Below are 21660 nucleotides of genomic sequence, written 5' to 3'. Positions count from 1 at the left end.
GAGGTGTAGGTGGCATGGGCATTATGGGAGATGTGGGCACCATGGGCAGAATGGGCAGAGTGGGGAGGTGTAGGGAGCATGGGCACCATGGGAGATGTGGGTACCAAGGGCAGAATGGGCAGAGTGGGGAGGTGTAGGGAGCATGGGCACAGTGGGAGATGTGGGTACCAGGGGCAGAATGGGCAGAGTGGGGAGGTGTAGGGAGCATGGGCACAGTGGGAGATGTGGGTACCAGGGGCAGAATGGGCAGAGTGGGGAGGTGTAGGGAGCATGGGCACAGTGGGAGATGTGGGTACCAGGGGCAGAATGGGCAGAGTGGGGAGGTGTAGGGAGCATGGGCACAGTGGGAGATGTGGGCACCATGGGCAGAATAGGCAGAGTGGGGTGGTGTAGGTGGCACGGGCACCATGAGCAGGCTGGGCAGAGTTGGGAAGTGTAGGTAGTGTGGGTAGGGTGGGCACCATGGACAGGCTGGGCAGAGGGAGGAGGTGTAGGCAGCGTGGGTAGGGTGGGCACCATGGGCAGTGTAGGCAGGACAGGGAGGGTGGGCAGTGTGGGAGGCATGGGCAATGGTGAGGGGTGTGGAAAGCCATGGGCACCATGGACACCATGGGCAGTGGGCACTGCGGGCAGCATGGGCAGGATGAGAGGCACGGGCAGTGTGAGCAGCATGAGGGGTGTAAAAAGCCATGGGCAACGTGGGTGCCATGGGCACCCTGGGCACCATGGGCAGTGTGGGGCACGTGGGAAGGCCCTCGCGGGGGGGGTGGAGAGTCTGATGCAGGACCAAGGTGGCACAGACCCCTCTGGCAACCCCTGCTCTGGTCCTGGCACTGAGCTGGGCATCTCCTGCCCTTCATACTGACATGGAACTGGACAACTCCTGCCCTCTCTCCTGGTCTGGAGCTGGGCACTCCCTGTCCTCATCCTGGCACAGACCTGGGCATTCTCTGCCTTCTGTGCTGGCACAGAAGTGGCCGTGGCTTGCCCTCAGCTCTGGCACACAGGTGCACCTCCTCTGCCCTTGCACAGAGCTGAGCCCTCCCTGCCCTGGCACTGACCTGGGCACCTCATGCCTTGGGGTCCCCATCAGCAGGTGGGTGTCACCTGTGGGTGCCAGTCGTGCCAGGATAGGCAGTGCCAGGGCCACAGACCCTGCAGAGGAAGACGTGAGGACACAGGTGCTTGGGGGGCACTTTATTGGCAGGGAGGGGGCGAGGGGGCACTGGAGTGTGGGGCTTGGGGGGTTGGGCTGAACTGGGGTGAGCTGGGGGGCTGGGGTTGGGGGTCTGGAGGGCACTGGGGGGTGGGGTTTGGGGGGCGTTGGGATGAACTGGGGTGAGCTGGGGGAGTGGGGTTGGGGGTCTGGAGGGCACTGGGGTGTGGGGTTTGGGGGGCACTGGGGTGAGCTGGGCTGAACTGGGGGCCACTGGAGCATGGGGTTTGGAGGGGTGTGGGGCAATGGGGTAAAGGGGGGTGCCATGGGGTGTGAGGTTTGGGGGTCTGGGGTAAAGTGGGGTGCCCTGGGATGCAATGGGGTGAGGTGGGGGGCACGGGGGTGTGGGGTGAGCTGGGGTGCCCTGGGGTGTGGGGTTCGGAGGCCGGGGGGGCGCAGTGAGGCGCGATGGGGGGCACTGGGGGGCCCCGGGCCCCCCCTAAGCCGTGCACTTGCAGAGGAAAGGCTTCCTCTCCCCGCAGGCATCGTCGTCCCACGCCAGGAACCCTGCGGAGAGGAAGAGGAGGGAGCGCTGGGGGCACTGAAGAACACCCCCCCCAAGGTCCCCACTCCCCCCAGCCCCCCTCCCGTCCTCCACGCCCCCCAGTCCCCCTCACCCGCCGAGTCCTCCAGCGCCACGCAGGGCCCCCCCGGGGGGGCATCGTCCTCGTCCCAGGCTGAGTAGCGCTGGGGGGCTCCGTCCGCCCACAGCCAGGCGGGACCCTGCGGGGAGGGGGGCGGTGAAGGGGGCACCCCGACAGGCACCCTGCCAGCGGGCGCCCTGAGGGTGGGCACCCTAGCGGGCAGAGGGCGCCGCTGAGCTCAGGGGCCGGGGGGCAGGCTGTGGCTCCAGCTGAGGCTCCGGCTGCGGGACAAGGGTGGCCAGCGGCGGGCATGGGGTGCGGCGGGCACGCTGGTGGGCACGGGGAGCACTCACCCGGCGGTGCAGCCCGATCCAGACGTCGCCCTCCTCCTCCTCCTGGCGCTGGCGCTGGGCGACGAAGGCTGCCAGGGCTCGGTGCTCGTCGCGGCTGGGCAGCGAGGCCAGGTGGCACCCGTCGCCGGTGGCTCGGCACCAGGCCTGGCACGGAGGGGGCGCATGGTGGGGAGGGAGGGGGGCGGGGAGATGGGGGACACCCCCTCAGCGTCCCCTGAACCTCGGTACCCTGCCCTCCCTTCACCCGCCTTACCCACCCCCTGGGCATCATCCTGCACCCTCCAGCACCCTAACGCCCCGCGCCCAGAACCCAGCACCCGCTGCCCCAGGCCCGTCGCCCACCTTACCCCACCCTTGGGCATCATCCTGCACCCTCAGCACCCAATAAATACCCAACACTCCACCCCCAGCCCCCATCTGCAGCGCCCAGCACCCACCTCTGCCTTCCTCCAGGCCAGTTCGTGTCCGAAGTAGCCGTAGCAGTGCCCCCTGAGTGCCAGCCAGCCCGGGGGGCACTTGGCCGCCACCGGCACTCCTGAGTGGAGGGCGACTGGCCGGGGGCGGGGGGGAGGTTGTGTTACGAATATCTTCCCCGGGACCCCTCCCTGCAGCCGGGGAGCAGCCCCGGGGGTGTTCAGGGCACCCCTGACTCCTTTGGGGTGCAGAGCGCTTGGGTACAGGGGTGCTGAGTGCGAGGGGCTGGGCTCAAGCGGGTGCTGGGTTCAGCAGTACGGGATGAAGGGTGCTGGGTTCAGGGGTGCTGAGCTCAGGGGTGCTGGGTTCAGCAGTACGGGATGAAGGGTGCTGGGTTCAGCGGTGCTGAGCTCAGGGGTGCTGGGTTCAGCAGTACGGGATGAAGGGTGCTGGGTTCAGCGGTGCTGAGCTCAGGGGTGCTGGGTTCAGCAGTACGGGATGAAGGGTGCTGGGTTCAGCGGTGCTGAGCTCAGGGGTGCTGGGTTCAGCAGTACGGGATGAAGGGTGCTGAGTTCAGGGGTGCTGGGTTCAGGGGTGCTGGGTTCGGTGGGGCAGGATGAAGCATGCTGGGTGCAGGGTGCGGGGTGCTGAGCAGAGGCACTGGGCACTCACCAGGCAGCGGGGGGTGCAGGAGCAGGCAGCTCAGCACCCCGAGCCCCAGCACGGCAGCGGGTCCCATCCTGTCCCCGCCTGCGGCACAGCTGGTGAGGGGCGAGGGGCACCCACTGGGCACCCACCCCCAACACCCACCCCTGCCTGCCCTGGCACCCACTGCCAGTCCCTGCACCCACTGCCAGTCCCTGCACCCACACCTGCCCTGGCACCCACTGCCAGTCCCTGCACCCACTGCCAGTCCCTACACCCACTCCCTGTCCTGGCACCCACTCCCTGCCCTGGCACCCACTCCCAGTCCCTGCACCCACTCCCTGCACTGGCACCCACTCCCTGCCCTGGCACCCACTCCCAGTCCCTGCACCCACTCCCTGCACTGGCACCCACACGTGCCCTGGTACCCACTGCCAGTCCCTGCACCCACTCCTGCCCTGGCACCCACTGCCAGTCCCTGCACCCACTCCCTGCACTGGCACCCACACCTGCCCTGGTACCCACTCCCAGTCCCTGCACCCACCCCCTGTCCTGGCACCCACACCTGCCCTGGTACCCACTGCCAGTCCCTGCACCCACTCCCTGCACTGGCACCCACACCTGCCCTGGCACCCACTGCCAGTCCCTGCACCCACTCCCTGCACTGGCACCCACACCTGCCCTGGTACCCACTGCCAGTCCCTGCACCCACCCCCTGTCCTGGCACCCACACCTGCCCTGGTACCCACTCCCAGTCCCTGCACCCACTCCCTGCACTGGCACCCACACCTGCCCTGGCACCCACTGCCAGTCCCTGCACCCACGCCTGCCCTGGCACCCACTGCCCCATTGCCCACCTGGGCATCCCTTTCCTCCCCAGCACTCACCCCCCATTGCCTGCCTGGGCACTCACTGCCAATCCCTGCACCCACACCCTTTACCCTGCTACTTGCCCTGGCACCCACCATCTGCTCTGGCACCCACTGCCTGCCCCAAGGGCACCCTCCACTCCAGCAGCCACCCCCTGCCCTGGCACCCAGCGCCCTGGGGCACCCACCTGGCAGCTCTGATGGTGAGGTGAAGCTGATAGCAACTGGTGGGGACGTGGGCACCCCCACACCTTTATAGGCTGGGGTGTGGGCACCAGGAGGGTGGCACCCACTGCTGGGGCACCCAGTGTGCTGGCATCTGATCAAAGGGAGGTGTGCCCGCCCCATGGCTCCAGATGAGTGGGCACAGCCCCGTGGTGAGCCCCCCAAGGTGGGCACAGCCCCATGGTGGGACCCCTAGAGCAAGCACAGAGCCAGGGTGGGCAGAGAGCCATGGTGGGAGCTGCAGAGTGGGCACAGACACAGGGCAGCAGCACCAGCGTGGGTGCCCGCAGGGACACCGGCAGAAAGAGGATGCCAGGAGGGTGCCAGCAGGGACCTAGGCGGGTTAGGGGGTGCCAGAAGCGACACAGGGTAGGACAGTGGGTGCCAGGAAGAACCCAGAGGTGCCAAGAGCAACTGGGGAGGGACAACAGATGCCAGGATGGACCCTGGGGTGCTCGGCCAGAGCACCCATGGCAGGAGGGATGCAGTGCCAGGGCTGGGCATGGTGCCAGGCTGGAATCAGATAAGGAGCTGGGATCTTTGCAGGGCTCCAGCCCCGCCACGGATGGTGGCACTGGGCACCTCCCAGCACCTCCTGCTGCCCCTAGACCCACCACAGCCCCTGACACGGGCACTGATACCCCTGGTACTGACATCCCCCTCTCCCTGGCATGCTTCTGCCACGGGCATCCCCCCACCACTGGCACCCCCTGGCATTCAGATTCCCCTGGCACTGGCAGCCCAGCTCAGGGTCTGGGTACAGGCTGTGGCCCCAGTGGGAGGTCTCTGCCTCTGCCCACTCCCAGTACCCACCTCTGGGGCAGACACTGGTGGGTGGCACTTGGCTGGGTGCACTCAAGGGGTGCCAGCCCCTGCCAAGCTTGGGTGCTGGCAGGGGCACAGCGTCCTGCTGAGCCAGACCTGGCCAAGGGGCTTAGCACAGCAGCCTCTGTGCCACCTTGCCCCAGTGCACACTGCCTGGCAGTGCCAACGGCCCCCACGTCAGCAGCAGGCACAGCTCAGCAGGCACAGCTCAGAGGTGTGCACAGGCACAGCTCACCTGGCACGGCTCAACCATGAGCACACTTCAGTGGTGGGCACAGCTTGGCAAGGGACACAGCTCACCCATGGGCACAGCTCAGCCACAGACATAGGCACGACTCACTGGGCAGCATCTTCATGCCCCACAACTGCCAACTTCCATCCCCTGCCCCCCAAAGCTGCTGACAGTGCCCATCAGGGGGACGCCAGAACCCTAACGAGTGCCCACTGGGCACAGACCCCCCCACCCCATGGCCCCCCTGCCCGTTCAAGGGGTGCCACCCTAACGGCAGGCACGGGAGGGTCACACCACGTCCTTTATTTGAGCCACATACAGAGCAGCAACATCTTCCCTGTGCCCCCCACCCACTCACCTCCCCCAGCCCCTTGTGCCCCCCCCAGCGTGGGGGCAGGGCCCAGTGCCCACTCACTGTGCCCCCTTGGCAGGGGGCACGTCGAAGAGCTGGGCGATGTCCAGCATGGCCTGGCGGATGTGGCCTCCGAAGCGCTTCGAGTCCTGGGGGGCACCCACCGTGCCCTCAGGGTGGCACCTGGCACCACCCCACCCTTTGGGCACCCCCTCTGCCCTCAAGGTGGCACGTGGCATCCCCCTGCCCAGGGGATACCACACGTGCCTGCACACCAAACCCTGGCAGGGCTGCCACAGGGGGACCCAGAGCAGTGGGCGGGGGGAGTCTCGCAGGGGTGGGGGTCCCACGGGAGGGGGGTGAGTGGGGGTCCCGCAGGGGTGGGGGTCCCATGGGAGGGGGGTTGGGGTGAATGGGGGTCCCGCAGGGGTGGGGGTCCCATGGGAGGGGGGTTGGGGTGAATGGGGGTCCCGCAGGGGTGGGGGTCCCATGGGAGGAGGGTTGGGGTGAGTGGGGGTCCCGCAGGGGTGGGGGTCCCATGGGAGGGGGGTGGGGGTGAATGGGGGTCCCACAGGGGTGGGGGTCCCATGGGAGGGGGCTTGGGGTGAATGGGGGTCCCACAGGGGTGAGGGTCCCATGGGAGGAGGGTTGGGGTGAGTGGGGGTCCCGCAGGGGTGGGGGTCCCATGGGAGGAGGGTTGGGGTGAATGGGGGTCCCACAGGGCTGGGGGTCCCATGGGAGGGGGGGTTGGGGTGAGTGGGGGTCCCGCAGGGGTGGGGGTCCCATGGGAGGGGGGTGGGGGTGAATGGGGGTCCCGCAGGGGTGGGGGTCCCACGGGAGGAGGGTTGGGGTGAGTGGGGGTCCCGCAGGGGTGCGGGTCCCACGGGAGGGGGGTGGGGGTGAATGGGGGTCCCACAGGGCTGGGGGTCCCATGGGAGGGGGGTGGGGGTGAATGGGGGTCCCACAGGGGTGGGGGTCCCATGGGAGGAGGGTTGGGGTGAGTGGGGGTCCCGCAGGGGTGGGGGTCCCATGGGAGGAGGGTTGGGGTGAGTGGGGGTCCCGCAGGGGTGGGGGTCCCACGGGAGGGGGCTTGGGGTGAGAGGGGGTCCTGCAGGGCTGGGGGTCCCACGGAAGGGTCCCAGGGTGCCACCCGCCGCCCCGCCCCCGGGGAGCTGCCCTCCCTCCGGGCTGGCTGGCATCCTCAGAGCCTGCCCTGTGCCCGCGCTGCCCAGCAGCGCCTGGGTGCCGCGGGCAGCCGGGGGGGCGGCGGTGCCCGCGGGGGGCGGCGGTGCCCGCGGGGGGCGCCTCACCGTCTCGGGGCTGGAGAACTTGCTGGAGATGTGGAAGTTGATCAGGTTCTCCCCAGCGATGATGTAGGACACCCCATAGCCATCGTCTGCCACCTGCGTGGGCACAGGGCAGTGCCACCCCGGGGGGCACCCGCTGTGGAGCGACCCAGCTGGGCTATAGGGCTGGGGGCACCCCGCCGGGGCATCTGTCCGGGCGTGGGGCTGGGGGTACCTACCTGGGGCACCCACGCGTGCTGTGGCCACCCGCCTCGGGCACCCACTCGGGCTGTGAGTCGGGGGGCACCCAGCCTGGGGCATCTCAAGGGGCATTGATTTGTGCCATGGCACTGGGGAAACCCCATATGGGGCATTCACTTGGGCTGCGGGTCTAGGGCCACCCCAGGGCACCTCTGTGGGCACCCACCCGGTCCATAGCGACTGGGAGCGCCCCAGTTCGGGGCACCAGTGTGCCCCAGAGCCACCGTCTGGGGGGGTCGTGCTACAGCCCCCAACTCCACCCCCACCAGGCACCCCCCCGGTGCCCCCCAGTGCCCTCCCAGTGCCCCACAGTGCTCACGGGGCCGAAGCCACCCCCGGTGGAGACGTGGTCAGGGTGCTGTGCCATGTCAAACATCTTCAGCTGCTGCTGCGGGGTCTGGCTGGTGGAGAGGCGCCAGGGCTCCGACAGCACCTGCGGGCACCTGCTCTGACCCGCTGTGCCTGTGCCACCCCGCTGTGCCCGTGCCACCCCACTCTGACCCACTGCACCCAGTGGTGCAGAGCTGCCAGGGCTCCGACAGCACCTGCGGGCACCCGCTCTGACCCACTGTGCCCCGTGCCACCCCACTGTGTCCGTGCCACCCCGCTGTGCCCGTGCCACCCCACTCTGACCCACCGCACCCAGTGGTGGAGAGCTGCCAGGGCTCCGACAGCACCTGCGGGCACCCGCTCTGACCCACTGTGCCCCGTGCCACCCCACTGTGCCCGTGCCACCCCGCTGTGCCCGTGCCACCCCACTCTGACCCACCGCACCCAGTAGTGGAGAGGCGCCAGGGCTCCGACAGCACCTGCGGGCACCCGCTCTGACCCACTGTGCCCCGTGCCACCCTACTGTGCCCCACTGTACTTCATATCCCCTAATGCCACCCCACTGTGCCCCATGCCACCCTACTGTGCCCCACTGTACTTCATATCCCCTAATGCCACCCCACTGTGCCCCATGCCACCCTACTGTGCCCCACTGTACTTCATATCCCCTAATGCCACCCCACTGTGCCCCATGCCACCCCACTCTGACCCACTGCACCCAATAGTGGAGAGCTGCCAGGGCTCCGACAGTACCCGTGGGCACCCGCTCTGACCTGCTGTGCCCGTGCCACCCCACTCTGACCCACTGCACCCAATGGTGGAGAGGCGCCAGGGCTCTGACAGCACCAGTGGGCACCTGCTCTGACCCACTGTGCCCGTGCCACCCCACTGTGCCCACGCCACCCCACTGTGCCCCATGCCACCCCACTGCCCCATGCTACCCCACTGTGACCCACTATGCCCCATGCCACCCTACTGTGCCCCACTGTACCCCATGGCCCCCCATGCCACCCTACTGTGCCCCATGCCACCCCACTGTGACCCACTGCACCCAATGGTGCAGAGCTGCCAGGGCCCCGGGAGCACCTGCGGGCACCCCCCCCGTGCCCCATACCACCCCGGGGCCCCCCAGCTCACCCCACCCGGTGACACTGCCACCCCCCGCGCACGCAGACGGGACACCGCCGGGTGCCGCCGGGGGGTAGCGGGGCGGGCACGGGGGCGGGCACGGGGGCGGGCACGGGGTCCCACCTGGTCGAGGAAGGGGGAGCGGACCCCCAGGTAGCGGGAGACGATGTAGAGGCAGAAGAGGTGGCGGTCGATGCCCGCGCCCGTCATGGCCAGGCGGTACAGCTGCTGGTGCTTGGTGGCTGCCAGCTGGAACAGCTTCTGCCGCTCCGAGCGCTGCGGACAGACGGACAGCGGCCGTGGGACACGCACCCGGCACGGCACGGCCCGGCCCGGGGCTTCTGAGGGCTGGCAACGGTCCCAAGGGGCATGGCACTGAGGGATGGGGACTGCCAGGTGGAGACCGCTGTGAGGGATGGAAATGTCCCCAAGGGGAGGGAATGTCCCCAGGGGATGGGGACCTCCATGGGGGATGGAGACCTCCATGGGGGATGGAAATGTCCCCAGGGGAAGAGAATGTCCCTAGGGGATGGGGACCTCCATGGGGGATGGAGACCTCCATGGGGGATGGAAATGTCCCCAGGGGAAGAGAATGTCCCTAGGGGATGGGGACCTCCACAGGGGATGGAGACCTCTGTGAGGGATGGGGACCTCCACAGGGGATGGAGACCTCTGTGAGGGATGGGGACCTCCACAGGGGATGGAGACCAGCCCCATGAAGGCTGAGTGGCTCGGCGAGCGCTGGCGGGCAGGGGGCAGGCTGAGCCGCGGCGCTGCGCCGGGCCTGCCCGGGGGCGACTCACGCTGCGGCGGGGGTCTCCCATGCTGCGCACGAAGGCGACGGACTCGGCCGTGCAGGAGCGGACGGTCTCGGTGCGGCCCTCGCGGAACAGCCGCGTCATGGAGGCCTCATAGGTCAGGCAGAATCTGCCCTTGTCCTGCCGGCCACCAGCACGGCTCCGTGTCCCCGGGGGCCGACGGCCCCGGCCCGGCCCCGCGGCTCCAGCCCCCGCCCAGTCTCCGGCTCTGGTGCTCTCCACGTCCCCAGCCCTGTCTCTGCCCATGCCTCTAGCCCCAGCCCCTTGTCTCCCGTCCTCGTGTCTCCATCTTTGCCCCCATCCCCATGTCCCCAACACCTCTGTTGTGTCCCGTTCCTCTCCTCACACCCTCACATCCCCAGGGCTTCATCCTTTTCCCCATCCCACTCCTGCCTTCACATCCCCATGGCCCCATCCCCAGCTCTCCTGTCCCTAGATCTCTCTCTTTACCCCCATGTCCTTGAGTCTCCATCCCCATCCCCTTCCTGCCCCCATGTCCCCATGTCCTTGAGTCTCCATCACTGTCCCCATCCCCTTCCTGCCCATGTCCCCATGTCCTTGAGTCTCCATCCCCTTCCTGCCCCCATGTCCCCATGTCCCTGAGTCTCCATCACCGACCAATCCCCTTCCTGCCCCCATGCCCATGCTCATGTCCCCATGCGCACACCCATGTCTGTGTCCCCATGCCCCACACCCTTATGCCCATACCCATGCCTATGTTCCCATGCCCACATCCCCTTTCCCATATTCTCATGCCCCCATGCCCATGTTCCCATACCCACATCCTCTTTCCTATATTCTCATGCCCTCATGCCCACACCCATGCCCATGTCCCCTTTCCCATATTCTTGTGCCCTCATGCCCACACCCATGCCCATGTCCCCATGCCCCCATGCCCATGTTCCCATGCCCACATCCCCTTTCCCATATTCTCATGCCCTCATGCTCATGTTCCCATACCCACATCCCCTTTCCCATATTCTTGTGCCCTCATGCCCACACCCATGCCCATATTCTCATGCCCTCATGCCCATGTTCCCATGCCCACATCCCCTTTCCCATATTCTCATGCCCTCATGCCCACATCCATGCCCTATTCCCATGCCCACACCCATGCCCATGTCCCCTTTCCCATATTCTTGTGCCCTCATGCCCACACCCATGCCCTATTCCCATGCCCACACCCATGCCCACGTTCCCACGCCCCCACGCCCGTGTCCCCATGCCCCCGCGGTGCCCGCGGTGCCCGCCTCACGCGGAAGTGTGCCAGCTGCAGGGAGAGCTGGATGAAGGCGTCAGGGCTGGTGCGGCAGCGCTTGATCAGCCCCTTGCCAAAGGCTGAGAATTGGAAGCAGGAGAAGTCCACATCCTGTGCCAGCGCCCGTGCCACCCGCAGGGAGCCCTCGATGGCTGCGCGGCACTGAGGGACGTGCCCGTGGGCACGTGTCATGGCGTGGGCACCACCGGGCACGTGTCGTGGTGTGGCCGGGGGGAACCGAGCGCCAGGCCACCGTCGTGGTGTGGGCAGCGGGCTCTGGGCACCCATCATGGTGTGGGCACCGGGCACTGGACACACGTGATGGTGTGGGCAATGGGCACTGGGCACACAGCTTGGCATGGCACAGGAAAACTAGCACCAGGCCAGTATCGTTGTGTTGGCACCAGGCACTGGACGTCCATCATGGCATGGCCATGGGGAACCAGGCCACCAACATGGTGCAGGCACCAGGCTGTCTGGGCACCCATCATGGCATGGGCACAGGGAACCAAGCACCAGGTCACTATCATGGTGTGGGCAGCAGGCACTGGGCACCCGTTGTTGTGTGGATATGGGGCAGCAGGCTGCCACCGTGGGGTGGGTACTGCGCATACATCACGGCATGGGCATGGATGGACCAAGCACCAGGCCGCTGTCATGGTGTGGGCACCAGGCACTGGGCACCCATCATGGCACATGGAGAGGGAACCAAGCATCAGGCCACCATCGTGATGTGGGCAGCAGGAACTGGGCACCAGGCTACCATCCTGATGTAGGTACCGCGGGGCACAGAGATCACCCAGAGGCCATGGGGCACAAGGGGGTGCCTGAGTGGGCACCGAGGTGTGTCTAGGGGGGCACAGCACCCAGCCCAATGCCATGGCGGGTGTCTGGGAGTGGTACAAAGGGTGGGCACACAGCCCACCCTGATGCCATAGGGCTGGCTGGGGGGAGTAGAGTGGCATGCCTGCGAGGGGCAGAGAGCCTGCCTCAATGCCAAGGGGCACAGGGGGCACCCAAACCTCCCCTGCAGCGCCCTGGACCCACCTCCTCGGGCAGGTCCCACTGCAGGCGCTGGGGCGGTGCCAGGGCTGTGTTGGGCTCCCCCTTGCAGTTGCCATCCTCCGTGTAGCCCAGATGGAACTTGTCGGTCGCCAGCATGAACTGGGGGGCACAGGTGCCAGTCAGGGGAGGCACCGGACCCTCCATCCGCCCCCAAGATGCCCCCCAGACCCTCCTCACTGCCCCATCCACACCCAGCTTGCCCCAGGGTGCCCCCACCCCCAGAACCCTCTGACCCTTCTTGCCCCCTAAAGAGGGGTGCCCAGCTTGGGGGTCTCCTGCCCTGGGGGTACCTGGCTGGGGGTGCCAACTGGAGGTGACCACCCCTGAGGTTGCCCAACTAGGGGTGTCCAACGGGGGGCCCTAGCCCTTGGGGTACCTGGCTTTGGGGTGTCAGCTGGAGGCCTCTTGTCCTGTGAGTGCCAACTGGGGGTGGTCAGCCCCAGGGTACCTAAAGAGGATGCCCACCTTGGGGGTGCCAACCTCTGGTGGTTGCCTGCATGGGTCTCACTTGCCCCGGGGCACCCTACAAGAGTCCCCCAGCGCGGGATTGAGCAACATGGAGTCCCCTAATAGGGGTGGTGCCCAACAGGATTGATCAGCCTCATGGTGCTCCAGGAGGGTGCCACCTGGGGTGCCCCATGGGGTTACCCAGCCCTGGTGGTGCCAACCTCTGGAGGGGGGTCACCTAAACAGGGATCCCCAGCTGGAGAACACCCAACCGAAGGTCTCCAGCCTAGAGCTCCTCAGCATGGGTGCCCGATGAGGGGTGCCACTGAGGAGTGCCCGATGGGGCAGTGCCCAGGCTGGCAGTGCCCCCCACTCCTTACCTCCCAGAGGTGCCCAACAATGGGGGCATCGGCCCAGGAGTGCTCGGCGTTGGCCCCCAGCTTCCCATTCTTGTAGACCACCAGGGTGAAAGATTTGTCGAACCAGCTGCGGGCGAGGGGTGAGGGCAGGGTGGGCACCGGGGCCGGCGGCCGGGGCGGCAGGGGGCGCTGGGGGCTGGCACCCACCGGTCATAGCACTGGCCGTGGAGCAGGGACTTGGCGTAGGCGTCCATGCAGCCCTCCTTGCCCTCGCTGTAGCCGTGCTCCTCCTCGTCCAGGGTCAGGAAGAAGGCTGCCCGCTCGATGGCGTCCAGGGCCACCTTGTTCTTCCCCTGGCTGAAGAAGCGGGCACGGGCCTCTGCCCAGGGCACCCTGGGGGCACCGTGCCCCTCCGGGCGGTCACCGTCCTGAGAAGCTGGCCGCAGCCCCGGCTCGGGGGCGGCTGCCGGCCTCCAGGGGCCACGAGGGCAAGGAGGGTGCGGTGGCCACCAGCCTGGCAAGGCTTTGGGACCCGGCCCGCGCAGGGTGCCCGCTGCCCGCGGGTGGCACGAGGGACAGCGGAGCGCCTCCTCCGGCCACCTGCACCTGCTCCTGGCCCCAGCGTGTCCCCACCCTCTCCACTATCCCTGGCACACTTCCCAACATCTCCAACACCTCTGCCACCCGACCACCCCAAACCCCCACGTGCCCGTGGTGCCCATTGTCCTCATTGCCCCCATTGTCCCCATGGTCCTCATTGCCCCCATGGTCCCCATTGTGCCCATGGTGCCCATTGTCCTCATTGCCCCCATTGTCCCCATGGTCCTCATTGCCCCCATGGTCCCCATTGTGCCCATTGTCCTCATTGCCCCCATTGTCCCTATTGCCCCCATTGTTCTCATTGCCCCCATTATCCCCATTATCCCCATTGTCCTCATTATCCCCATTGTCCCCATTGCCCCCACTGTGCCCATTGTCCTTATTGTCCCCATTGTGCCCATTGTCCTCATTGGCCCATTGTCCCTATTGTCCTCATTGTACCCATTGTGACCATTATGCCCATTTTGCCCATTGTTCTCATTGGTCCATTGGCCCCTTTGTGCCCATTGGCAGCATTGTCCCCATTGTCCCTATAGTGCTCATTGTGCCCATTGGTCCCATTGTCCTCATTGGCCTCATTGTCCCCATTGTGCCCACTGTACCCATTGTCCCCATCATCCCATTGCCCTTATTGTCCCTATTGTGCCCCCACTTCTACTGTCCCCATCACCCCCTTGTCCCGCTGTCCCCATTGCCCCACTGTCCCCATCGCCCCCTTGCCCCACTGTCCCCCTTGCCCCGCTGTCCCCATTGCCCCACTGTCCCCATCGCCCCCTTGCCCCGCTGTCCCCATTGCCCCACTGTCCCCATCGCCCCCTTGCCCCACTGTCCCCCTTGCCCCGCTGTCCCCCTTGCCCCGCTGTCCCCATTGCCCTGCTGTCCCCATCGCCCCCTTGCCCCGCTGTCCCCATTGCCCTGCTGTCCCCATCGCCCCCTTGCCCTGCTGTCCCCATTGCCCTGCTGTCCCCATCGCCCCCTTGCCCCGCTGTCCCCATTGCCCTGCTGTCCCCATCACCCCCTTGCCTCGCTGTCCCCATTGCCCCACTGTCCCCATCACCCCCTTGCCCTGCTGTCCCCCTTGCCCCACTGTCCCCATCGCCCCCTTGCCCCGCTGTCCCCATTGCCCCACTGTCCCCATCGCCCCCCTGTCCCCATCGCCCCCTTGCCCCACTGTCCCCCTTGCCCCACTGTCCCCATTGCCCTGCTGTCCCCATCGCCCCCTTGCCCTGCTGTCCCCATTGCCCTGCTGTCCCCATCACCCCCTTGCCTCGCTGTCCCCATTGCCCCACTGTGCCCCTCACCACCCCACTGCCCTCCCTGTCCCCATAGTGCCCCCTGCTGGCTACCTGTCGCCGGCAGTGAGCGCTGCCAGGTGCTGCTCCCCGGGCTGGGGGGGGGAGGGGTCATCCAGGATCCTCTGGAACTGGAGCTGCAGGTCCCGGGGGGGCAGCACCTGCCCCCCGTAGTAGAGCCAGACCTTGTAGAAGCGACCCCTGTGGTACACAGCCAGGTGCTTGCTGTCCACCAAGTGCAGCAGCGTGTCTGGGGGGTGGGCACAGGGGCATGGTGAGGGGGGGGATCGCGGGCACCTCCTGGCACCAGGCCCCCCTCCCCAGGCCCCCCTCCCCAGGCCCGTACCCGTCTCCTTGCCCGGGATGCGGGTGGTGTTGAACATCCGCTCCGACTGGTAGGAGCACATGGGCACGATGCCCAGCGCCATCATCTGGGGGAGGGGGGGCGCAAAACCATCAGAGAGGGGCTGGGGGGCTCTGACCCACCCCCTCTGATCCCTGAAACCCCAAACGTGGAGCCCAAGATCCCCCTGGGAACCTTCACAGCCCCACACCCCCTCTGCCAGCCCCACGGTGCCACCCCCTGTGCCACAGCCTCCCCTCTCCCCCTGCTTACCCCGAGACCCCCCCGGCCACCCCCACCCCTGAGACTCCCCTGCAGACCCCCAGCAGCCCCAAGATTCCCCCTGCAGACCCCCAGCAGCCCCAAGATTCCCCCTGCACCCCCCGTGCCACAGCCTCCCCTGAGACCCCCCGGCCACCCCCACCCCTGAGACTCCCCTGCAGACCCCCAGCAGCCCCAAGATTCCCCCTGCACTCCCCCTGTGCCACAGCCTCCCCTCTCCCCCTGCTCACCCCCGGAAACCCCATAGTGACTCCCCCTGGTCCTACCCCTGACCCACAACCTTCCCTGTCCCTCTGCTCTCCCCATGACCTCCAGCCCCACAGAGCCCCCCCAGTCTCACCAGACTCCCCCAGTCTTGTGCCCCCACTCACCCCCTGAGCCCCCCCGACCCTGCTGAATCCCCAAGACCCTCCCACCAGCCCCACAGTGATTCCTCCTGCTCCTACCGCTACGCCTCTCCCTGTCCTACTGCTCTTCCCAAGTCCCCCCCCTTCAGATCTACCAGACCTCCCCCCGACCCTGACCTCCCTGATCCCCCCAGACCTTCCACGTCCCCCAGGGCCTTCCCCCCCGGTCCCCCTAAGCCCCAGGGTGCTCACGGGGGGGATCTCTCCCCGGTCCAGCTTGCGGCGGTAGAGCAGCATGGAGTGGACAGCGTTGCCCGCCCGGGCAGCCTGGATGTGGCTGGGGGTCACGTAGAGGAAGTCCTGGAGACCAAGGGAGGGGCTTGGGGACCATCTCGGGGGGGAAGAGGCAGGGCTGTTGACCCGAGAGGTCGCCTCCACCCCCCCCAGCCCTTACCATGGCGTAGTAGTTGCTGTTGACCATGAGAGGGCTGCGGCCACGCAGGTAGATGTACTCCTCCCACCAGTCACTCACCTGGGGGGGAGACAGGGATGGGGACAAAGGTGAGGATGAGGATGGACACCAGGACAGGGATGGGGGTGTAGGGCCTTCCACCCTGCCATAACAACCCCGAATGGGGCACCCAGGGAGAGCCAAGCTCTCCCTTGCCCATGATCGTGGAGGCACAACAGGAGGATGGAGTTGGGGTGGAGCCATCAGCATCTCCAGTGGGCAACAGGGACAATGGCACAGGGTCACCACCTCCAGTGGGCAACAGGGACAATGGCACAGGGTCACCACCTCCAGTGGGCAACAGGGACAATGGCACAGGGTCACCACCTCCAGTGGGCAACAGGGACAAGGCACAGGGTCACCAGCTCCAGTGGGCAACAGGGACAATGGCACAGGGTCACCATCTCCAGTGGGCAACAGGGACAAGGCACAGGGTCACCACCTCCAGTGGGCAACAGGGACAATGGCACAGGGTCACCATCTCCAGTGGGCAACAGGGACAATGCCACAAGGTCACCACCTCCAGTGGGCAACAGGGACAAGGCACAGGGTCACCAACTCCAGTGGGCAACAGGGACAATGGCACAGGGTCACCACCTCCAGTGGGCAACAGGGACAAGGCACAGGGTCACCATCTCCAGTGGGCAACAGGGACAAGGCACAGGGTCACCATCTCCAGTGGGCAACAGGGACAATGGCACAGGGTCACCATCTCCAGTGGGCAACAGGGACAATGGCACAGGGTCACCATCTCCAGTGGGCAACAGGGACAAGGCACAGGGTCACCATCTCCAGGGGCCAACAGGACAGTGGGCCAGGGGTGGGTCCCCAGCTGCAGCCCGGGCTGGGCTCCTGGGGCAGCTCAGGGTGCCTACGTAGTTGGTCGTCCACCAGGACTTGAGGACCAGGTACTTCTGCAGCCGCGGGGCTGTCTTCTCCTTGAACTCCTTGGCCAGAGCCTCCATCCTGCCGTACTTCTCGTCGTCCATCAGAGGCCGCACCGACTCCAGGTACTGCAGGGAGAGGAGCCCGGGCTCGCCTCCCCAGCTCCAGCCCTCCAGGGCCGGACCCCCCTCGCCGCCCTGTCCTCACCCGGCTGATGGTGGCCTGCACGGAGGGCACAGGCAGCTTGGGCAGGGAGGTCTGGAAGCTGTAGAGCAGAGGCTTGCGGACAGACAGCAGCTTCATCAGCGCCTGTGGGCACGGGGCAGGGGCTGCAGCTCCATGCCATGGAGCAGGGGCAGTTTGGTTTGACCATCAGGAGGCCTCCCCAGCTCCCTGGCACCCACCATCTCCATGCCATGGAGCAAGGGCAGCTTGGCTCCACCAGCAGGACGCCTCCCCAGCTCCCTGGCACCCACCATCACCATGCCATGGAGCAGGGGCAGCTCGGTTTGACCAGCAGGAGGCCTCCCCAGCTCCCTGGCACCCACCATCTCCATGCCATGGAGCATGGGCAGCTTGGCTCCACCAGCAGGACGCCTCCCCAGCTCCCTGGCACCCACCATCTCCATGCCATGGAGCATGGGCAGCTTGGCTCCACCAGCAGGACGCCTCCCCAGCTCCCTGGCACCCACCACCTCTGTGCCATGGAGCAGAGTTAGCTGGGGGCCAGCAGCAGAAGCCCTGCCCGTGCCCATCAGGTCTCACCACCCAGATCCTGGTGCTGCGGCTCATCTTGCCGTGGGGCTCAAACATCCAGCCGTGGTAGGACAGGAGGAGCTTCAGCAGCTGCCGGAAGATGAGCACCGCCGAGAGCCAGACCCCGGTGGAGAAGACGCCGACGCTCACCGCCGTGCGGCCCTCGGCGCCCAGCAGGGGGCTGCGGGACCGCAGCGGGGGCTGAGCTGCGGGCAGCCCACCGGGCAGGGAGCTGTCCCAGCCCGGGCAAGGTCCTGCCCGAAGCGTGTGGAGCACAGGTGTGGGACCCACCGAGGGAGATTTGTGAGCCAGGTGGGGGGACACCCTTGTAGGAGATGCTGCAGGTGCTCAGGGGGAGGGGGGGAGAGGGGTCCTAGGAGCCAGGGCAGGTGGGACTGGCAGAGGTGTGGTGGTGTCCACCAAGGGATGTGGCTGGTGGGACCACGTCCATGGGTTGGGAGGTGGTGGGTAGGACCGTGACCACCAGCTGGAGGGGGTTGGCCACCATTAAGGGACCACGTCCATGGGTTGGGGGGTGGTGAGTAGGACCGTGACCACCAGCTGGAGGGGGTTGGCCACCATTAAGGGACCATGTCCATGGGTTGGGGGGTGGTGAGTAGGACCATGCCCATGAGCTGGAGGGGGTTGGCCACCATTAAGGGACCATGTCCATGGGTTGGGGGGTGGTGAGTAGGACCGTGACCACCAGCTGGAGGGGGTTGGCCACCATTAAGGGACCATGTCCACGGGTTGGGAGGTGGGGGTGGATCTGCCTAGGGATGTGGCTAGTGGGAACATGCCAGTGGGTTGTGGGGCGTGGTCTCCACCAAAGGCTGTGGCTGGTGGGCCCATGGCAGTGGCTGGGGGGGGCCCCCAGGCTCACCTCTCGGGCAGGCAGTGGCGGATGCGGGCGATCAGCCCCAGCGAGGGATCCACCTGGCAGTAGAAGGAGCCAGCGGTGGCCACCACCACCACCATCCAGCTGGACGGGGAGGCCGGGTAGACACCAGTCAGGAAGCTGTTCTGTGGGCACAGGGAAGGGGGTCAGGGTGGTGGGCACAAGGGGGACGAGGTGAGCAAGGGACACACAAGGGACGAGGCGGAGAAGCGGGCAAGGAGCTGGAGGTGCACCAGAGACACGAAGGGATGAGGCGAGCCAGAGGGACAGGGACAGCAAGAGGACGAGGTGTAAGGAACACACAAGGGATAAGGGAAGCAAGAGGGGCAAGGAGGGCAAGGCTGGGGGGGGTCTGACCACCTGGGTGCCCCCTGGGTGCCCACCTTGGCGCGGACCAAGCGCTTCTTCCAGGAGGAGACGACGGCGAGGTAGAGCTGGCGCACGGCCTCCCGGCTCAGGTGGAAGTCCAAGCCCTCAGGGGTGACAGAGAACTGGAAGGCCACGGCCTGGTGAGCTTCTGCCATGGTGGGCGGCTGCGGGCACCTGCAGCAGGGGGCGCCAGAGGGTGCTGAGCGCGGGGACGGGCGCCCGCCGGAGGCGGTGCCAGGCTGGCCGCGCCCGGGCCGTGGGAGCCCTGCCAAGCCCGCTGCTTGCGCTGCCCGCCAGTCACGGGGTGCTGGGCTGGTGCCCACTGAGGGAAGGGTCGGTGCCGGCGACGTCACCGAGGAGGGGCACAGCCCTGCTGGCAGGTGGCCCCGCAGGGCACACGGCGTCCCTGTGCCCGGGGGGGGGCACGTCACCCCTGCACCAGCAGCAGAGCAGGGCACACGGGACATGCTGTCCTTGCACGGGGACGTGGCACGCAGCACATGGCACATATGGCCTCCGTGCCAGCGTCAGCACGTGGCGCATGCCACCTCTGCACGGACGCATGGCACAGCTGGGGCTTTGGGGGACCTTTCCATGCGGGCACAGCTGGTGCCGCCAGGTGCCCCCCCTGGCGCAGGTGAGCTCTCGGTGCCCGTGTGCACCGGTGCCCTCGGGCTGGAACGGCACCAGCTTGGTACGAACCAAGGCACGGTGACCACTGGCACGGCACAGCAGGGCAGCAGACCCCACCGCAGACAAGCAGCCTGCGTAGCACCGCAGGATCTGGCACAGCCTGGCACTACACAGCAAGGCCCGGCACAGCAATGCCACTGCGGGCTCCTTGGCACCCCACAGGACCCACACCCATGAGCAGGAAGAGCCCCTCCGTGGGGTTACCACCTGCTGCCCCCCTGCCCTCCCCCCACAAGGTCACTGGGACTGGGAGGGCTGCAGGGTCAGGGGTGCAGTGCTGGGGGGGCTGCAGGATGGAGGGGGCTGCAGGGTCAGGGCTGGAGTCCTGGGGGGCTGCAGGATGGAGGGGGCTGCAGGGTCAGGGCTGGAGTCCTGGGGGGCTGCAGGATGGAGGGGGCTGCAGGGTCAGGGGTGCAGTGTTGGGGGGTTGCAGGATGGAGGGGGCTGCAGGGTCAGGGGTGCAGTGCTGGGGGGGGCTGCAGGACCAAGGGGGCTGCAGGGTCAGGGGTGCAGGCTGGGGGGGCTGCAGGATGGAGGGGGCTGCAGGGTCAGGGCTGGAGTCGTGGGGGGCTGCAGGATGGAGGGGGCTGCAGGGTCAGGGCTGCAGTGCTGGGGGGTTGCAGGATGGAGGGGGCTGCAGGGTCAGGGGTGCAGTGCTGGGGGGGGCTGCAGGACCAAGGGGGCTGCAGGGTCAGGGGTGCAGTGTTGGGGGGCTGCAGGATGGAGGGGGCTGCAGGGTCAGGGGTGCAGTGCTGGGGGGTTGCAGGATGGAGGGGGCTGCAGGGTCAGGGGTGCAGTGCTGGGGGGGGCTGCAGGACTGACGGGGCTGCAGGGTCAGGGGTGCAGTGCTGGGGGGGGCTGCAGGACTGACGGGGCTGCAGGGTCAGGGGTGCAGTGCTGGGGGGTTGCAGGATGGAGGGGGCTGCAGGGTCAGGGGTGCAGTGCTGGGGGCTGCAGCAGGACCGAGGGGGCTGCAGGGTCAGGGGTGCAGTGCTGGGGTGGTGCAGGACTTGGGGGCTGCAGGCTTAGGGGGGCTCCAGTGCTGGGGAACTGCAGGCTTGAGGGCTGTGGGCTTAGGGAGCTGCAGGATGTAGAGGCTGAGGGATTGCAGTCTGCAGCCCCAGTCTGGTGGGGGGCTGCAGGCTTGGGGGGCTGTGGGGTCAAGTGGTGTGGGATTGGAGTGCTGCAGGCTTGGGGAGCTGTGGGGTCAAGGGGAGAGGGTCTGGGGGGCTGCAGGACTGGGGGCTGTGGGGTCAAGGGGTGCGGTTCTGGGGGGCTGCAGGACTGGGGGCTGTGGGGTCAAGGGGAGTGGGGGGCTGCAGGACTGGGGGCTGTGGGGTCAAGGGGAGTGGGGGGCTGCAGGACTGGGGGCTGTGGGGTCAAGGGGTGTGGGACTGGGGGGCTGCAGGAGTGGGGGCTGTGGGGTCAAGGGGAGTGGGACTGGGGGGCTGCAGGACTGGGGGCTGTGGGGTCAAGGGGTGTGGGACTGGGGGGCTGCAGGACTGGGGGTGTTTAACAAGGTCAGAGGCTGTAGGATGGGGGAGCTACAGGAGCGGGGGTCTGTGGAACTGGAGGGCTGGGGGTCAGGGGGTGCAGTAGGGGACTGGGGGCTGCGGGGTTGGAGGCTATGGTGGGCTAGGGGTCTACGAGACTGGGGGTCTCAGCCCACCCCCCCTGTTTCGGGTCGTGTCCCCCCCACCCCGCCCGCAGTCCGGTACCTGCTCAGGGGGGGACGGCGGCAGCCCCGGGGTCGGGGTCGGCGGTTCCGAGCGCCCGCGGAGCCGGGCACCCGTCACCGGACAGCGGGCACCGGACAGCGGGCACCGGACGGGCCCCGCGCCAGCGACACAAATGGCAACGGCTGCCCCGCGACCCCCCCCCGCCTCTCCCCCCGCTCCGCCGTGCCCTGCACCGCCTGCGGGGCCGCTCCGCCCCCGGGACCGCGGATGGGGCCGGGAACGGGACCGCGACCCCTGCCATGGGACCGGCACCGCAACAATGACCGCAACCCCGGGAC

The 21660-nt window shown here is 67.6% G+C and overlaps 2 protein-coding genes across 5 annotated transcripts; both read right to left on the bottom strand.

Moving 5' to 3' along the window:
* Window positions 1-1655: 1655 nt before the first annotated feature.
* On the bottom strand, window positions 1656-3306 carry LOC128898602 (dromaiocalcin-1-like). The gene is made up of 5 exons (XM_054173785.1): window positions 3240-3306; window positions 2591-2703; window positions 2154-2297; window positions 1834-1939; window positions 1656-1723 (listed from the first exon to the last, which is right to left on the bottom strand). Exons 1-5 carry the CDS (start codon window positions 3304-3306, stop codon window positions 1656-1658), a joined length of 498 nt encoding a protein of 165 aa, XP_054029760.1.
* Window positions 3307-5759: 2453 nt separating this feature from the next.
* CPT1B (carnitine palmitoyltransferase 1B) lies at window positions 5760-21605 on the bottom strand. Of its 4 annotated transcripts, XM_054173887.1 has the most exons (19): window positions 21362-21603; window positions 18965-19124; window positions 18567-18706; window positions 17693-17864; window positions 17135-17236; window positions 16918-17055; window positions 15986-16063; window positions 15784-15891; window positions 14906-14990; window positions 14614-14809; window positions 12875-13060; window positions 12689-12794; window positions 11844-11960; window positions 10794-10958; window positions 9524-9658; window positions 8844-8996; window positions 7582-7695; window positions 7026-7118; window positions 5760-5864 (listed from the first exon to the last, which is right to left on the bottom strand). In XM_054173887.1, exons 2-19 carry the CDS (start codon window positions 19103-19105, stop codon window positions 5775-5777), a joined length of 2319 nt encoding a protein of 772 aa, XP_054029862.1. In that variant the 5' UTR covers window positions 19106-19124; window positions 21362-21603; the 3' UTR covers window positions 5760-5774. The 4 variants fall into 4 exon arrangements, with proteins under 4 accessions (XP_054029862.1, XP_054029863.1, XP_054029864.1 ...); XM_054173888.1 differs by lacking the exon at window positions 17135-17236 and having other exon boundaries at window positions 5766-5864; XM_054173889.1 differs by lacking the exons at window positions 18567-18706; window positions 21362-21603 and having other exon boundaries at window positions 5766-5864; window positions 18965-19053.
* Window positions 21606-21660: the final 55 nt, after the last annotated feature.

This window comes from Dryobates pubescens, chromosome 27 (assembly GCF_014839835.1).
Source record: "Dryobates pubescens isolate bDryPub1 chromosome 27, bDryPub1.pri, whole genome shotgun sequence".
Classification (NCBI taxonomy): Eukaryota; Metazoa; Chordata; class Aves; order Piciformes; family Picidae; genus Dryobates; species Dryobates pubescens.
Note: the sequence above shows the minus strand (reverse complement) of the source record. Positions and strands in the feature narration are given on the sequence as shown.